Source organism: Lissotriton helveticus, chromosome 1_2 (assembly GCF_964261635.1).
Source record: "Lissotriton helveticus chromosome 1_2, aLisHel1.1, whole genome shotgun sequence".
In the NCBI taxonomy this organism is placed as follows: Eukaryota; Metazoa; Chordata; class Amphibia; order Caudata; family Salamandridae; genus Lissotriton; species Lissotriton helveticus.
The window spans coordinates 88,689,048-88,706,289 of NC_136058.1; the positions used below are offsets into that span (position 1 = coordinate 88,689,048).

Here is a 17,242-nt window from a genome sequence, read left to right on the forward strand (position 1 = left end):
CCCCATGTCCCTTTTTCTTTTCCCCAACATAATGCTCACTGCATACTGCTACATAATGATGGCACCAGCCAATCAGAACACCGCAAAATTTGTAAATACAAAGGTGGATTTCCAAGTCCATAATGTATTAAGGGAAAAAAACCTCCCTAGTCCAATGAGTGCCTTTATTTTTTGAAAATTGATTTGAAAATCTGTCAATTTGAATTTGAATTCAAATTCAAATTTAAATTCAAATTCTATCAATTTGCAGGAGGATCTGCAAAATAGGAGTCCAGATACCTCTAAAAATGTTAAGACCAACTCTAGCATTTTTTTCAGCGTTTCTTGAAAACTATTTTGCCAAGTTAACCAAACCAACAAAAAGCACAAAACGGCAATACGGTTTTACCTTCATGCTAAATGTGGTGTAATGCCGTTCAGCTGTGTTTTCTACATCAAAGAGAAAATAATCCCATAGGAACTAAAATGGGAAATTGAACTTTGGAATCCTCCTTTTTTCTTGGGTCCTAATTGACCCAAAGTAGATGTACTTTCTTTGGAAGGTTTTTTGCATATTCATCAATGCTATTAAGAAAACAAAAAATGGGTTACTATGGAAACTATGGCCTAACCATATACAAATAGACTACATGGGTAAGTCTTCGATTCTGCATTTTTACAGCTGCGTTCAGAGTTCCTATTTCACAGAAAAGAGATTTTTCCAGTGAATTATTTTCCGTAATTCACAGTACTGAGTACATTTGCACGACATTTAGTTTCCCTCAACAAATGAAAGAGTTGAGTGGTTGGCCAACACAGCATTTCGTCACTCTTTTGGTGCTGGTGAAATATGCTAATACAGCTTTCAGAGCATTAATAAGGAACTCTGAGAAGCCCATCTTTGCAGCACCATACTTGATACAAGCCTCTTCCAAATACTCCTCATCAATGTGTGCAAAAAAACAATTAAGAACAGCAGGCATTGTTAGCAAAATGTTACACTACCCCACGTTGTACTTTATTTTCTTTTTTTATATATTTCTTGCCAAACCTACTCTACAGCATCAATTTATTATAAAGAAAAGCATATTTTAGAATGACTGATTTCAATTTCCTTACAATGTGCTTTGCATTTAATATTTGACTTATAATAATACATATTGTTGCATTAAAGACATTTTAAATATTATCACATAATCCCCAACTAAAACAAAACCAATTATTCAACCCTGTAATATACAAAAATGCATAACATGTGGTAGGTCCAGGGGTGAGAGACTCGGCATTGCGTTGGTTCCATTAGTTTCTACAGGACAGGCAGCAGGCGGTTTCAGTGCCTCCTTTTCAATCATCCTTTTCCCCGGTCTTGCATGGAGTGCCTCAGGGCTCTGCAATCAGCCCTATTCTTTTTAATGTATACCTTAGGCCATTAATCTCGCTTATTAAAGGATTCGGCATTCGTATTGTTAATTATGACGATGACACGCAGATGATTCTCTCCTTGGAAGGAGAGGAGTCCATCTCTGTGGAGGTCCTACATAACTGCCTAAGGAACACCGCAAGCTGGTTAAAGGCAAACTCGCTTCAGTTTAATGCCGGGAAAACTGAAGTGCTTTTCAACGCTGGAACAAGGATCCCTCTACCGTTTCCTAACAATTTTTGGCCCCCGGGATCCGGTTCCACCATACAGCCTGCGGACTCTGTCCGCAACCTAGGGGTCATGCTGAACCAGGGGCTCAGTATGGACACCCATGTACAGAAAACATCGGCCGGTTGTTTTGCCATTCTTCGCTCACTCAGGAAGGTTCTGCCCCTGTTACCCCCCCCTTGCCCGTGCCCAAGTGGTTAGATGTACCATCCTGAGCAGGTTGGACTATTGTAATGCCCTCCTGCTCGGGTCCCCTGAGTATCTACTGGACAGACTCCAAAGGGTCCAATCGGCGGCGGCTAAATTGGCTTTGGGGCTGCCTAGGAGATCTCATGGACCTTCTGCCCTGGCAAAACTACACTGGCTCCCTCTTAGACAGAGGATCCAATTTAAGGCCCTCTGTATAGTTTTTAGGGCTCTCCACGGGTGCGGTCCAGCTCCTCTAAGGTCCAAGTTTGTTTGGTATACTCCTTCCAGACACCTTCGCTCATCGGACGCCAAACTGGTAGTCGTTCCCAGATTTAGGAAGGTCAGAGCTGGTGGTAGATCCTTCCAGGTGACTGCCGCCAGACTCTGGAACACTCTCCCCATCGAGATTAGGGCCACTAATGAACTTTTGCAGTTTAGGAAAAAGGTGAAAACCTGGCTTTTCCCTGGCTAGCCTTTCTTCCCTGGTATTTTTTTTTGCTGCTTCTGCCTCTATTGGGTTCTGTTAGCGCCAGGATGCCTGCAAGGGTGACAGCCGCACTTTACAAGTTCTTAAAATAAATAAATAATATTGTCAACTCAGGGTTCATGTGGCATTTGTAAACTACTCAGCATTCAGACTTGGGTTTATAAATGTCACTAGAACTATGCAATGATGATATAGAACAACATTTAATAGTTTCCTGCTGTGTATTCTCTCAGTACATACACATGTATGTGTGCGAATGATGTTTGATGATGATAGAAGAAAAAAAATAATAAGAACCGAATATTTACTCCCTATGTGCATTCAATCTTGAAAAGCTAAGTGCAAAATAGAACAAAATGTTTTATCTCAAAAAGCTAACAGCACAAGAAAAAAAAACTATAATACTTATAAACGCTTCAAATGGACAGTGACTCATCCTTCTCTCTGGCAGAAAAAAATATTTGAAACCATTCCTTGCCAGGAATATTTATACAATTATGATTATCCCTCTTCCAACAGTAAATGAGACTCCGGGATAAGTGGATTTAAAAACAGTTCACTTCTCTTTACAGCATGAGTACTCGCAAACATTTTCCCAGGGGGCGAAAACTTTAGTCTTTGGTGAGGCCGAGTGATGCACTAATGCCAGAAGGATGGTGGAGGGGAAGGAGAGGGGGGATAAAGTGGGTGTAGGGGAAGCGAAGCATGTACATTTAGTGGCTAAACTGATTTGAACAATATGGAACTGGACAATCTGAGGTGCAGTACACCCTAGTTCTTCCTTTCTTTAACTGAAATGAACATTTAAATAAATGAATTCTGTTTATTTAATATGTTTTTAATGTTAGAGTTTAGTCCAGTAAACAGCAGCCCAATGCTGCTGTTGCCCAGAGGGCCGCTTGTAAAGGTTAGGAGGGCCACACTTTGAATATCACTGCTGTAAAGCATGTCTTTGTCATATTCTCTATACAAAAATGCTTGGATATGGTTCTTATAGATTTGTTCCGGGTTGTTAACGCGTGGCTTCTGAAGGTTCCATTGATATCTTGCAAACACATACTTCCAAGAGGCCATCTTTTGAATGATGTTACAATAGACACCATTAAAAAAACATTCTAAAATGCCTGTTGCTGGCGATTGTTAGAGTTGCAAGACTGCAAACAGAACTGTTTCTTTCACCACAGTGAAGGGCTCCTATAAAAATACTACTATTTTACATTTCCCTACTTCCTTTTCTAGCTAAAATGATCAAATATGCAGTTAATGTTCAGCCCACTACCTATTTGGAACAGAACAATCACCTTGACCACACATGGGCAAGTTGCTGACCAGCCCGAGGGATATAGTTAGGGCTGGTTGCCACAATGAATGTTTTTAAGATCAGACTTAGTAAAGAAATACTTCAGGCTTTAGTTCTCTTTAATGTTTCTGAGGCATCTGATGAAAGCTCAGTGGGCTGGATGCCTTCTTTTCAGTCAGTCAGCCAGAGAGGGTTTAATCAGTCATTCTCTCCAATTAGATTTCACCCTTTGTGGACTTACCATGTGGAGAACTCCAAGACTCTATTATAGGCCCAACAATGTTTATGTACATGAGGGTGTTCACCACCTTATGTTGATCTTCTGACACAGCCTAGTTTGCAAAGTGGATGACACAAAAAGTATTATTCACTTGCAAGACCAGCTGCATTTAAGATTGCCCTATTGCTGTTTATCAGTGGATAAAATATAGCTACCTTAGATTGAACATCATCTTTGCATGTGCAGAGAACCGCTGGTCCAGCACTTGGTGGCCTAATGTTGTGGTCATTCCTGATGCTTTGGTCGACCAAGATAGGAATCAGAAAGGCCACAGCATCTCTAGTGGGCAGGCTGGAACCTGGGTATGCACAGTTTTCTGCTGATTGCCTTCCTTTTACTGGTTTTTGCTTACTCAAGCATCTGATGCCAGTGTGCTTAGTGTGATGCCAGCTGGCTGTATTTGGGCAATATTCTCCATAGGTTGTTAGAGGTTGTGGTTTACTGATGAACAAAAAGCCTTTCTTACAGTCACAGAAAATACTATAGGGTATAGGCTGGAGGTGAGGGTTGATGGTGTAGAAGAGGAAGAGTGGCTGGCAGCATTGACAAAGAGGAGAAAATAAAGATGATACGATTTGAAGTAGTGCCGTGAGGTGGATTCTGGCAGATTGGGAAGGTAAGTTGTTTTAGTGTGCGGATGCTGGAGTCTAGCATTGCATTTAAACTGTCAACAGCATTGTGTTTTATTAACACACACATTTTATGACAAGTTTCTGGCAGACTGTAAATGAACTGCCAACATGGCATGGGTGTCCATGAAGTGGTCTAGGGGGGTAACAAGTAAGTGAGTGGTTATAGTTCACATGAAGTAGAAGTTAGATCCTGGGGACTGTTGATGATGGCAGAGCTTGTGAATGTTATGAGGAAGGCAAGAAATCAGCCACCTTTTGGAGTGGGGGAGTGTGAATGTCAACCTCAGAGTCTTACACTGAAGCACTTGGACTCTATGACCCCTGTAAACTCCAGTTAGCTTTGAGATCTATGTTTGTATCCCTAAATTGAAACTATAAATGGGCAAAGTCTTGTTTCTTGTTAGCTGATTTAGAAAGTGGGTTTAAAGTTGGACCTGAGTGAGGAAGCACCAATCTTTGCGACTTTCAATTACTTTTAGCCTTCATGATATTTGGTCTGCTTTCCTGCTCCACCGGGTTTACTCAAACACAAGTCTTCCACAACAAATATTATGAAAAGACCACTGACTGGCATCTTGGACTATGAAGCAACTGTCTCATTCAAGAGGACTTTTGTGGCATGTTTCCTCAAAAGCGATAAGTGGAGAAGGATAAAACGAAAAGGATACAGACAGCATTATGCAGTTAAAAGTAATTAACGATGTGAACTAAGTGATAAAATACTTAATTAGAAAATGAAACTTGATAGTCTCCAAGCTGAAACACATTAAATATTGCAGACTATAAATGCCAACAGAGCATTTGTGGCTGCTTTACAGAACAGTTTTTCCAAAATATTCCACTCAACTTTATTAATTAATGGTTGATGTCTATTTGTCCTGAAAACTAGAAAAAATGACGTCGTGTGACCCACAGCATCTGGAGGAACCCATGTAGTCCAGGTGTTGAGGGAAGAATATTGAGGACAGGGATTTGTCGTTGGAGAGTAATAGAACACATTTTGGATGTGGTTTGGATATGGTTAGGGCTACAAATATCATAACAATGTAAGATGTCAACATGTAGTTTTTTTTAAAGTTTACACAAATGAAGAACAGAGAAAATTGTTAAATTTTAGGGAAGCCAAGAAGAAGCATGGCCATCTGAGCAAGATATGAGGAGAGAAAGCACAGTCCAAAAAGATGCAGGGAAGACCCATGTTGCCAGTGTATTTTGGGAAAGAGGGTTAGGAAAGGAACAGAAGAGTGAAGCAGTTCTTCCAGGTACGTGTGAGTGTTTATGTTAGAGAAATTCTGTAGTGTCTGAGACGTGGGCATCAGTGGTGCCTCTCCAAGATGAAATAGGTTTAAAGAACTTGGGGTATCTGCAATAGGCGAAGAAAGGACCAGAAGATCAAAGGGTGTGAGACATGTGCTTCAGTGTTACAGAAGGATGGGGAAGATTTTACTATAACCAAATATGACTGTGTTCTTTATGTCCTTTATGTGGTGATGTAGAGAAACACTACAGGTCATTGAACTTCATACAATATAAAATAACAATTGGTATACTTCGTGAAGAAACCAATTTAAAGAGGAGGAGGGAGAGAGGTAGTGGTTTCCTCTGTGGTTTTATTTAACATATTTAATAGGAATCATTATATGATTTTGGAAAAATATTCCTTTCAAGATAGGTAAAAAAATGATAGACCCAATAGGGTGTTTTGTGATGGTATCAGGTTTCGATTTTTACACAATGTGCAAAGTATAATTATTTACTTACCAAATAAGCAAGACGTCATTTACTAGCATATTGTCAATAGTAGATTCTGGGCAAAGTGTAGATATGTTGTTTGTGGAGGATTTCAATCTTCCCTTAATGTTGTTTTAGGCAGGAGATCTGTTGGCTCATGCCAGAATTTGTGTGAGTAAATTAAAGCTGCATGATCTATGAAGAATTGTAAAATCTGATTTCCATTTTTAATTCTCATATCACAATATGAGGTTAACGCTGGAATGTACAATGGTAGATGACTTACAACTACAGTTGATCAGGGTCCTGGATGCTTGCCTTGATTATGGGGGACCACTAACCCATAACAAAATCATTGAAATTCGAACCACTTCAAAAAACAATATGTGGCATGTCCCAATCGAGTTATTTAACACTGACATGATAGTTGGTAATGTAATATAATTTGGTGACGAAATAAGATTTCAGATGGAGTTATTCATTCAAGTTGGATGTCATTGAGCCGTTTAGATATGGTGGGTGACATCAGATTAGGTAAGGAAAAGATGACCTGGGATTAAATACCCACTCTATTGTTTTAATAGATGAGGTTGAATACACCAGTTGGTAATGTAAACATTCTAGAGATTGATTTTGATGTTGTTAAATAAAAAACTAGGGAACTCTCTACTGATAGAGATTAGTTATGTTATGTTATGTTATGTTACGTTGTTTTTTATATAGCGTACGGCTACTCGAACTGGAGTGTCCCGACGCTTTTTTTCCACCAACGGCTGATAAGAAGGTAACACAACACAATAAAAACAGTAAACCACACAAAAAATAAAAGAACCATTTAATAAAGAAACAGACTAAGAGTTAAAAAGCCACGTCTTCAGGCTCCTCCTGAACTGAAGCAGATTGGGAACGCTACGTAAAGAAAGCGGAAGCGAATTCCACGCCTGGGGAGCTCGACAGCTGAAGGATCTCCCTCCAGCACGAGCCTTCCTTACCCGTGGCACCACAGCTTTAAAAAGGGATTCCGAGCGGAGAGAGCGAACTGGGTGATAAAAGTTCAACCTCCGCTGCAGGTATCCCGCCCCTGATCCATGCAGAGCTTTATGCATCAGGGTCAGGGACTTAAACAGAATCCGCTTCCTAATAGGGAGCCAATGAAGCTTCTGCAGCAGCCCCGAGGCACGGGCTCGCCTACCAAGACCGAAGATTGCGCGGGCAGCAGAGTTCTGCACCACCTGGAGGCGCTGGACCAGGTAATCGGGAAGGCCAAGAAAGAGAGCGTTGACATAGTCCAGCCTCGAACCGATCAAAGCCTGAACGGTAATCCTCCTGTGCTCTTCCGATAGTAAAGGCAAAAATTTGCGGAGCATCTTTAGGATTCCGAAACAGGTACCGGCCAGGCCAATAATGTGGGTTCGTAATGCCAACTGGTTGTCTAACTTGACGCCCAAATTTTTAGCAACCTGGGAGGACTGAGCGGGAGGATTCATGTCGGACGGCCACCAAAGCTGCCAATCCGGCTCGACGACGCAACCAAAAAATAAAATCTCAGACTTGCCCGAGTTGGCCCTCAGACTGTTCCGTTGGAACCAGTCGAAGACCAGCGCCAGGCAGTCCCGGATTCTCTCTCCATCAAACTCATGATCTTTTCTGCAGGTGAAGAGGAGTTGCGTGTCGTCGGCATAGGAGACGATCTGGGCCCCATGCGCCTCCACCAAGTCCGCCAAAGGGGACATAAAGATGTTGAATAGTGTGGGGCTCAACACAGAACCCTGTGGAACCCCAACTCCCAATGGCGGCATCTCGGCGGAGCTCTGAGAGACCCAGACCGTCTGACGGCGGTCTTCAAGAAAGGAGGTAAACCACCTGAGCACCGTCCCCCTGAGGCCGATGTCAAAAAGCCTCGCTAGAAGCGCCTTATGGGGGACGGTGTCGAAAGCCGCCGACAGGTCCAACATGACCAGCATGGCCCTTCCGCCAACATCCAGAGTCTCCCTAATAATCTCAGTTACCTCCAACAGGGCTGTTTCCGTGCTAAAATTGGGGCGAAAGCCCGATTGCGATGAATGGAGCAGATTGTTAGCTTCCAAAAAGCTCGACAGGACACCGTGGGCATGTTTTTCCGTGATCTTCGCCAGTGCAGGCAAAAGCGAGATGGGCCTGTAGTTCGCCAAAACCTCGGTGTCAAGACCCGTTTTTTTTAGGAGGGGGATCACCATCGCTCTTTTCCAAGAGCTGGGGACCCTTCCCTCCCAAACGACTTTGCGGAGCCCATTTACATTTCCTAGTGGGGGGTTGTAGTGGGAACATCTTTGCTTACAAGTTGGAGGATGGAAAAATGGCTAAAAGTATATCTATAATACGTCGGAGCCTGCAATCCCTGTATAAAAGCCTGTCTCTAATTTTCTTATTACAGTCATGCTGTGATGTCGCTAGTCGCTTGTATTAAAGAAATGATGTAGCCGCTGAAGTGTAATCAGCTATTGCAGTTGAGTTTTGACATCACAATGCCTCCTGCCAGCAGCTAACGTGAAAGACAGGTCATTGAGAATAAGCACAGCTACAGTTTCAACAGCTAAAAACAAAAACTGTGTTTAATTATTATCATCTGTATTTTTTTATAAAAAAATAACGATAAGCAGAAAGGAGCCATTTATGGACATATATTTGTTTTTTGCGCACAGAACAGGAAAAATAGATTCTTTCTGCCTTTTCCTACACATTCTGAGCCTCAGCACTTTTTAATCTGCATTACATTAAACTGATTCTAATATTTCTTTGCAATAATTTGCTTACTGCTTTTTGATGTGTCTAATTTTTATACTAGATTCCCATTGTAATCTTCATGTCTGCAGCCATGACTACTTTGTATTTAATTCACACTTGTATAATGCATTTGTATAGCATAAGAAGTGAGTGTTTCGTAACATTTAGGAAAGAATAGATGCTGATTTAGGGGCTTTTATTGATTCCCTTGTAGACAGAGTTATTCCACTTTGAAGGGAAAATAATTGGGGTACTTGGTGACTAGATAAAATTAGAGATAATGACAAAAAATGTAAAAGCTATCTGTGCTCAGCCTTGATGAGCAATGTAAATATTTTGTAAACAAAATCATCATTCATTTGATTTGATGTTATCTTGTAATGCTATCATAAAAATGAGGGTTCTCTCAACTACAACAATGTAATCTGTAATTATTTTGATAGGGAAAGCAAGTGGAGATTTAGCCCAGTTCTAAAGTATCAATTTATATATTTAATAAGCCTGACAGTATGATCTATACTAACATACATTTTAAAAGGCTCATTTCCTTGTTGGGAACTTTGATTCACTCTAAACAGAAGGGGTTAATTTCAGCCAGGACACTTTCTTCTTTGTTAGACAGGATATGTGTTCTATAATAACTTGCCTTTATCTTCATGTTTTTCTAGAGGCTAAAAGCTATTCGATCATGCAAACTAACTAGTGACATGAGGCAGTTACAAATGTTTTAGCTTCAATTTGTAGCACCGCACTATGGCGCTCATTACAAGGCAGGTGGGGTCGGTGCCCCTTTTTTCCAGGTGTGGGACTGCACCTAGTAAAACAAAACTTTACTGCAGATATTTTCCAATAGCTTTCAGTGGCTGAAAAATATCCGTGGAATAGGCCATGGATTTGGGAACCGCAGGCAATAAAGGACCTGTCATTCTAAATCCATCTGGCTATTACCCATTCCAGGGCTCATGATACCCAGTAACTAGGGAAACCAGCTACTGGGCAGAATCCTTAACTTCATCCCAGTATCTCTACCTGTAAATACCAGCATCTCATAAGGAGAAACATAGAATTTAACAATAGCCCGACGATCTGTCGTTTTCAGAAGATCAAAGTAGAGCCAATAATTCAATCCAAAAGGCATGTGACAAATGTTCCTGAATGATGGCAAGAACTGCATCAGAGAGGGAAATGGATGTATAAATGGAGAACTGAGAGCCAATTTACTGTTCTTAAATCGATGTGGAAAACTGCATGGTGTTCATGCACCTGATAACATTTGGTGAAATAATAAAACAACTTTCAAATCCATCCCTAAACACTTGGGGCCATATTATCAAGAACAGGCGATAAAATTATCGCCGCTTTATCGGCAGGAAACTGCTGCTAAAGCGGCGATAATGGGCTTGATAATAGGCCCTTGTGAATTCCCATAGCAGCCCAGGTTCTGGTGTTAACCTGGGCTGCTATGGGAATTCACAAGGGCCTATTATCAAGCGCATTATCGCCGCTTTAGCGGCAGTTTTCTTCCGATAAAGCGGCGATAATTTTATCGACAGATCGTTCAACTTTCAGCATGTTCTTCTTTTCCTTTCAACAGTTTCGCGGTAAATTCAGCCCAGAATATAAACTTACCTCGAATTGGTGAACAAAAAGGAGAAGTTTAACTATAAGGTAGACGCTTTGCACAGGCACATAAACATCATAAGAATACAAAAATAAAGTTGACATGTTAGGAAAATAGGTAAAAAAAATGACCGTCTATTCTATAACTATTTCTCCACTCACACCAAATTTGGAACTTTTTAATCGGCTTTAACAACCCTTCTGCCTGACCTCAGTTTACAGCCATTGGCTCCCTACTGCTGCTGTACATCTGCTGATTTTCCTCACAGTGGAAGTGATCCTCACACACAGCGTGGTCGTCATATAGCTCTAATTCAAAACCTGCCTCCCGTGCCTCGCTCACCTTCATCTTTTCATTTTGATTTTATTGCTCGGAATTGAAAAAGTGTTTACCTTGGTGCTTTGTTACATAAGTTAAAATGCTAGCTACACTTTTTCAATCTCGACATAGAAAAGAAAGTCTGTTCAGATGTTATGCAGACATAGGTCTACTTCAAGCTTCAGTTTAAAGCAACCTGCCATCCAAGCAACCTTCACCAGACAATAATTTCAATAACAATAAAATAAAATATGCTTACCTATCTAACTTCTTAGGAGGGATCCCATTTAATCCTTATTGAAAATAGTTACATATATGTAGGACATAACCATAGCTGTACATAGATTTTATGCCCCATGTAGAATTGAGCAAAGCTTACAACTTTTGAATTTGGTGAAGTTGGCAAAGATTTTTCGATTTTAGCTCAAACACATCTCTGGAAAAGCACTTCCGGCAAAAAGCCTTTTTAGCCAAATGTATCGCATGGTAGGGAAATTGAGTAGTTTTTTCTTTGTTGGTCACAATAAAATGAAAATAATAGATTTTTACTTATTTTGTGGCACAGAAAGACTGCAAGATGGTAACTTAACAGGTTTTTACTCTTGCATGCTTTAAATTCTTCACTAACCTAATGAATTGTCACAAAGTTTGCAAAGTTTCTTACACGCTTACATGAACGGTGAGGAACAAAGTGCAGCAACTATGTGCAGTCCAGTGATTAGGAGCCTGCAGCTGGGTCTGCCAAATGCCATGTTTGCCAAAAGCCAAAGTGATCTAGAGCTGATTCCACGTTATGCCTCTTTCATCCACCACCATAATCTTCATGTCTATTTATTTATCTAACTCTTGCAGGTTATTCTCTATCCCTGGTTTCTACCTTTTCTCTTGCTTACAGACAGTTTGACGATGAACAACAAGCCATGGGCTCCAAAATAAGCGCCAGTATCACCACACCTGCAGCCACCAGTACAATATCAGTAGAATATCAGGCTCTTTCTTTGTGCTACATTTCTCTTTATCTCATAAACTTCCCCGACCAATAATAAGAAATGGCATTGAGCAAAATGTGATGCTCTTGGTGTTGCGGACAGACCCTTATCTCAAAATGTAATCTGACAGCAGTCACTACAACTAGATCAGCTACCTAAATGTATGTCATGAGGTATGAACCTCTTCTATGTGCTTTGGATTTCATGCCAAAAATATGGACCCTCTAAAGACCTTCGACGCTAATGCAAAGGAAGTGGCAACCTTGGAAATATATTTGCTTTAATTGGCGTTTTAATCAGCTTTTCATCGTAACTATGCAGACCACATATATTTAGATTTCTACATAAAAGAGACAATAATTACAAGTTATATTTTAATTACATCATGCACATTTAGGGGGCGATTAATATCTGGCCCGTCAAGGCTCCGACCGATGGTCGGAAAGTTCCTGGCTGCATCGTAATGGGCTGCTTGGCTTACTTTCTGACCGCCGCATTATGATACTTGCGGTCGGAAAGTAAACCGGCCGGTCATTCCGGCTGGCTTCTGATGGGCTTGTGGAACCTGTTGGCCAGTCAGAACCGGCCTCGTAATCCCAAAGGGCGGGCCTTTCTGCCCTTGGGATTATGATGCATGGTTTCCAACATAGTTTCCATGCCGGCCTGTCCGACATGGAAACCATGTCGGAAAGCGTGTTTGGGGGCCCCAGCAGTGCCCCCTTAGGTGCGCGGCCTCTAGTTGGGGGCCAGCCAATGAGGCACCATAGTGCCCCCCTGTTGATCCCTGCACCTTGTGCCAGGTCCCTGGCAAGGGGTGCAGAGATCAACAGCACCTCCCATTGCTTAGTGGGAGCTTGTGTTAAGGCCGGTTTACAGCCGTAGCATGAGCTCCCATGGAGAAATGGAAGTATGCGACTGAACAGTGCTCGGTCGCATTGTTGTGATTAGCTGGTCGGGACCACCGATCGGAGGTCGTCTGTCCCAGGTCCAAGACGGCGTCTTCCCCGACATTGTAATCAGGCCCGTAATGTTCAAATAGTATTTATCAGTACAGTGCTTACAGTTAGCCTTAATCTGGCTCTATTTTAATGTCTTGAGTAAAATGTTTTCACAGTTCTGAGAGTCAAGGTCATCTGTTAGTATTTAAGGCTGTTAGCGCGAAGATACCCCGGTTGGGGTGATTCATGCGCTTTAGAAATGACATAAATAAATAAATAAATATTTCAATTGCTAACTGAAAGCTCAGTGATTGTCCAGTGGGAGCGCTGATCGAAAATAGTTCATGTTCTAGTATAATGAGTATTTTGATGATTATTTGAAAGATATCTTACTACAACAGTTCTCCTTTGTAATTACAACTTTGGTAAGTAGAAAAGTCCCTTGCACTTCTCCTGAGCGATAGAATATTCCCCTCTTCAAAGCAAGTGACTGAGACAGACAAACGTGCTCTAAAAAATACCATCATCATAGGTGATGGTTGGGGCACAGGACTGGTAAACCATATCAGGTCACACCATGGTACCATGCTACAAATTAGCAGCTTTTGAATAAATGATATTACCTTTATGTAAAACTACTGTAGATAGGAATTAATTTACACTAGATAATTAATAATTCACTGTAAAAGGCTATAGTTACCTTGATTTACACTGTCTAGGAAGTCTGTTTTCAAATTACGAGTCTGGTAATCCGAGGGTCGTCAGACTCACGGGGTGCAGTGGTGGCAGTACAGCCACTGATGTACCAGCAGTCAGACTGCCCCATTTTGAGTTGGGGTGTCGGACTGCCATTGCACTGCCGCAGCTGCCAGGGTACCACCATTCCCTGGTGGTGTCATGGAGGTCAGAGCCTCAGTAATAAGCTGGCGGTGTTTCTGCAGCACTACCATTCATTTTAAAAGTTTCAGGACTGCCATGACAAAGCTGGTGGTCCTGAAACAAAGAGGGCCCTACAGGGCCCCCTGTTGGCCATGCGCATAGGGATGCATGCTGAGCTCCCCTGTTTTCATGCACCCCAGTTCCTGCATTGCATGGAATTTAAATGCCATGCCATGCAGGAACTTTTTTTTGCCGTTGACATTGCAGTGCCCATTTTCAGTGGCACTGCGAAAAGAAGCCAGTCAGAGACATGACAAATACTCGTAACCTGGTGGGCAGGTGACAACGAGTCTTGGTGGCGCGGGAGCATGGCGGTGCCGTAACACCCGCTTCCTCAGCACCACCAAGATTCTTAATCAGGCTCCTAATGGTCACACCTTTAGCGGTGTATGTTTTCCATCAGAAAAAACATATTTTATTGTTGACTTTTTTCACTAAAGCTAAATATTTAAACATCAAGTGCTTAAATGTTAAAAACAAAATCATAATATCGTCTATTTGTTTACCAATGTTTTTGACAAAAATATTATCCCCCCCCAAAAAAGTAATAACACAATGACTATTTTCTACAATTTCATACCTTGCGAAGCGAGGTCCAAAGGACTGCTCCAGTCACTCCAGAGTCCTGGACCATGAATTCTCTTACCACGCACTTGAACCATATGTGAAGAACCTTGCCTTGTTGTTCCTAGGGTAATGCAATTTCTTCTGACAGTCTCTACAACCTGCAAAATCAGAGCAATATTTTTAAGTCTGGTTTTGACTGTGGTAATTATTGAAAACACACGTTTACAATGTTAGCATCCAGTTGGAACATTGTGTGCCATTGCTATGAGAATGCTTTAAACCCCATTGGTGATCCACACATAAGCAGCATAGAAAAAGTTCTCAGGACAGAGCAAATGAGAAGCCTGATGGGCTTTAACATGTGAATTGGACAGCTGATGATAAAGTGTTTGTCCAGCCCTGAACCAACCTTGTTGTTCTGCTTTGGGCACTTATTCCTTTAAAATCGAAACTTCCTCCCAAGTGTCAACCAAGGACAACAACAGATTGCAATCTATGTCATCAGAATGTTCATTGACGTACTCCCCATTAAAAGTGTATGAATTCAATACTCAGTACCTTGAAGCTTCATCTGCATATTTGTTATTCACTGTTACATAATCATTGCCTTTCTGTCTGTCTATGAGCGGCACATTTTACCACAGCAATTTGGGCAGGCAGTTGTAGAGCCTTTAACAAGTTTCTTACACGTTCACCATTATGGATAGGTGACCCAGAGTAGGTCATGAATCCATATTGAAAAATCAGTACTGCCATACTGACAATCAGAGAAAATTGTCACCTTTAGCTGGTCTGAAACCCAGCATGCCCTAGAAAGAGCAATACATTCTGCCATCTGTGCTGAAAAGACTCCTGGAAGCCAGGAAGCTTCGCCCATGCCTGAGACAGTACTGGTGGCTTAGGCAGCTCTCAGGTTTCCTTCATGGTCTCGTAAGCAAGAGCCATCAACAAACAGCACATAATCTGATTCTGGTAGTGGCACATATTCTATGTCAGGTCTCGAATTGGTGCATAGTTCAGTAGCATCAAAGCAGTCATCTTCACTTCACCTTCAACCATATGATTCCCAGGAAGGGGCAGTAGGGTAGCAGGATTTACTACAGTACACCTCCTAAGGGACACATTTCTGGCACCAAGGATGACTTGTTCGTACTTGGTAAGCCGACTATTGGTAAAGTGCAGTGTCCGAGTATGGGTTAGAAACACCTCAACTGAGTGGGGTACAAAAACTGTCAAGAGTTGACTCATAACAATACCATTGCTAATGGATGCAACAGCTTTAAAACAACCAGGCAAAGCAGCAGCTATGGGGTCAAGTGTGGCAGAAAAATAAGCTGTGGATCTGCATGCATTGTCATGCATCTGGGGTAGCACTGATAGAGCACATCACTCTCTCTCACTGCAAAATAAAGCAAAACATTTATCATAATCAGGTATCGCCAGTGGCAGAGTGCGGCAGAGACATTCTCTTAGCTCTGAGAACAACTGCTATCCATGGTACCAAATCTGACTCTTTGTCTGTCAGCCTCTGTAAAGGCTTGCAAAAAGAAAAATTGATGACAGAATGCAGAACAATGTCATAAATTCACCCCAGTACAGAGATCTGGGCCTAAATCCAACGTTTGTTTACTCACCATGCCATTCCAGTTTGGACCCAGCCATATGCAAATCAGTCTTGACCCTGCACCCCATGGGGACAGTCCAGCTCGAACTGCCAGGCCAGGTCCTCCCTGGACTGGAAACAAGCATCCTAGGACCGGTTTCGGGCTGTCAGCCCTCATCAGCCAGGATAGCTTGACTCCAGTGGCAAGGAGAGCACGGGACCCACGTCTGGGCATACCCGTCCCACTCAGGGTGACAAATGTAAAAAGAACAATTGATGGACAGAATGCAGAACAATGTCATACATTCACCCCAATACAGAGATCTGGGCCTAAGTGCATTGGTTGTTTTTGCTCACCATGCCATTTCAGTTTGGACCCAGCCATATGCAAATCAGTTTTGAGCCTGCATCCCATGGGGACAGTCCAGTCCGAACTGCCAGGCCAGGTCCTCCCTGGACTGGAAACAAGCATCCCAGGACCAGTGTCAGGCTATCGGCCTGGACAGTTCCCATCAGGCGCATGGTCAAGACTGCTTTGCATATGGCTGGGTCTAAACTGGGTGGCATGGTGAACAAAAGAACAATGGATTTAACCCAGATCTCTTGACTGGGGGTGAATGTATGATTCATTCAGCATTCCATCCATCATTTGTTTGCGTAGCACTTTTCACCCTAAGTGGGATGGGTATTCCCAGACATGGGTCCCTTGCTGACTGTGCCACTGGTATCAAGCTAGCCTGGCTGATGAAGGGTAATACCCAGAAACCAGTCCCAGGATTAGTGTTTCCGGTCCAGGGAGGACCTGGCTTGCCAGTTTGGTCTGGACTGTTCCCATGAGGCACAGGGTCAAGACTGATTTGCATATGACTGGGTCTATACTGGGGTGGCATGGTGAGCAAAAAAACGATGGATTTAACCCAGATCTCTTGACTGGGGGTGAATGTATGATTTATTCAGCATTCCATCCATCATTTGTTTGCATAGCTCAGTAAAGGCTTCGCCATCAGAGAACAGTTGTGAATCCACTGTGGACAGTAGTCAACCATTCCCGAGAACTTTGTGACTTCTTTCTGGGTAGTTGGTGGATTCATTCTCAGAGTTACAAAGATTCTCTCTTGTGACACCTTCCTTGCTCCTTTCTCAATGTAATGTCATAGATACATGACTTCTTTTTTACAGAACTGTTATTTAGTTGGGTAAACTGTATGTCCATTCTCAGCTAAGTGGTGCAGCAATGCAATTGTGTCATGTTTCCAAG

The 17,242-nt window shown here is 42.1% G+C and overlaps 1 protein-coding gene across 1 annotated transcript in view; it reads right to left on the reverse strand.

The window, feature by feature from the left end:
* Positions 1–17,242, reverse strand: part of LEPR (leptin receptor) — a 589,765-nt gene that overhangs the window by 307,732 nt on the left and 264,791 nt on the right. Inside the window, exon 5 of the mRNA XM_078668979.1 lies at positions 14,395–14,539. Within this exon, the coding sequence (XP_078525105.1) occupies positions 14,395–14,539 (145 nt within the window). The remainder of the gene's footprint in view (positions 1–14,394; positions 14,540–17,242) is intronic.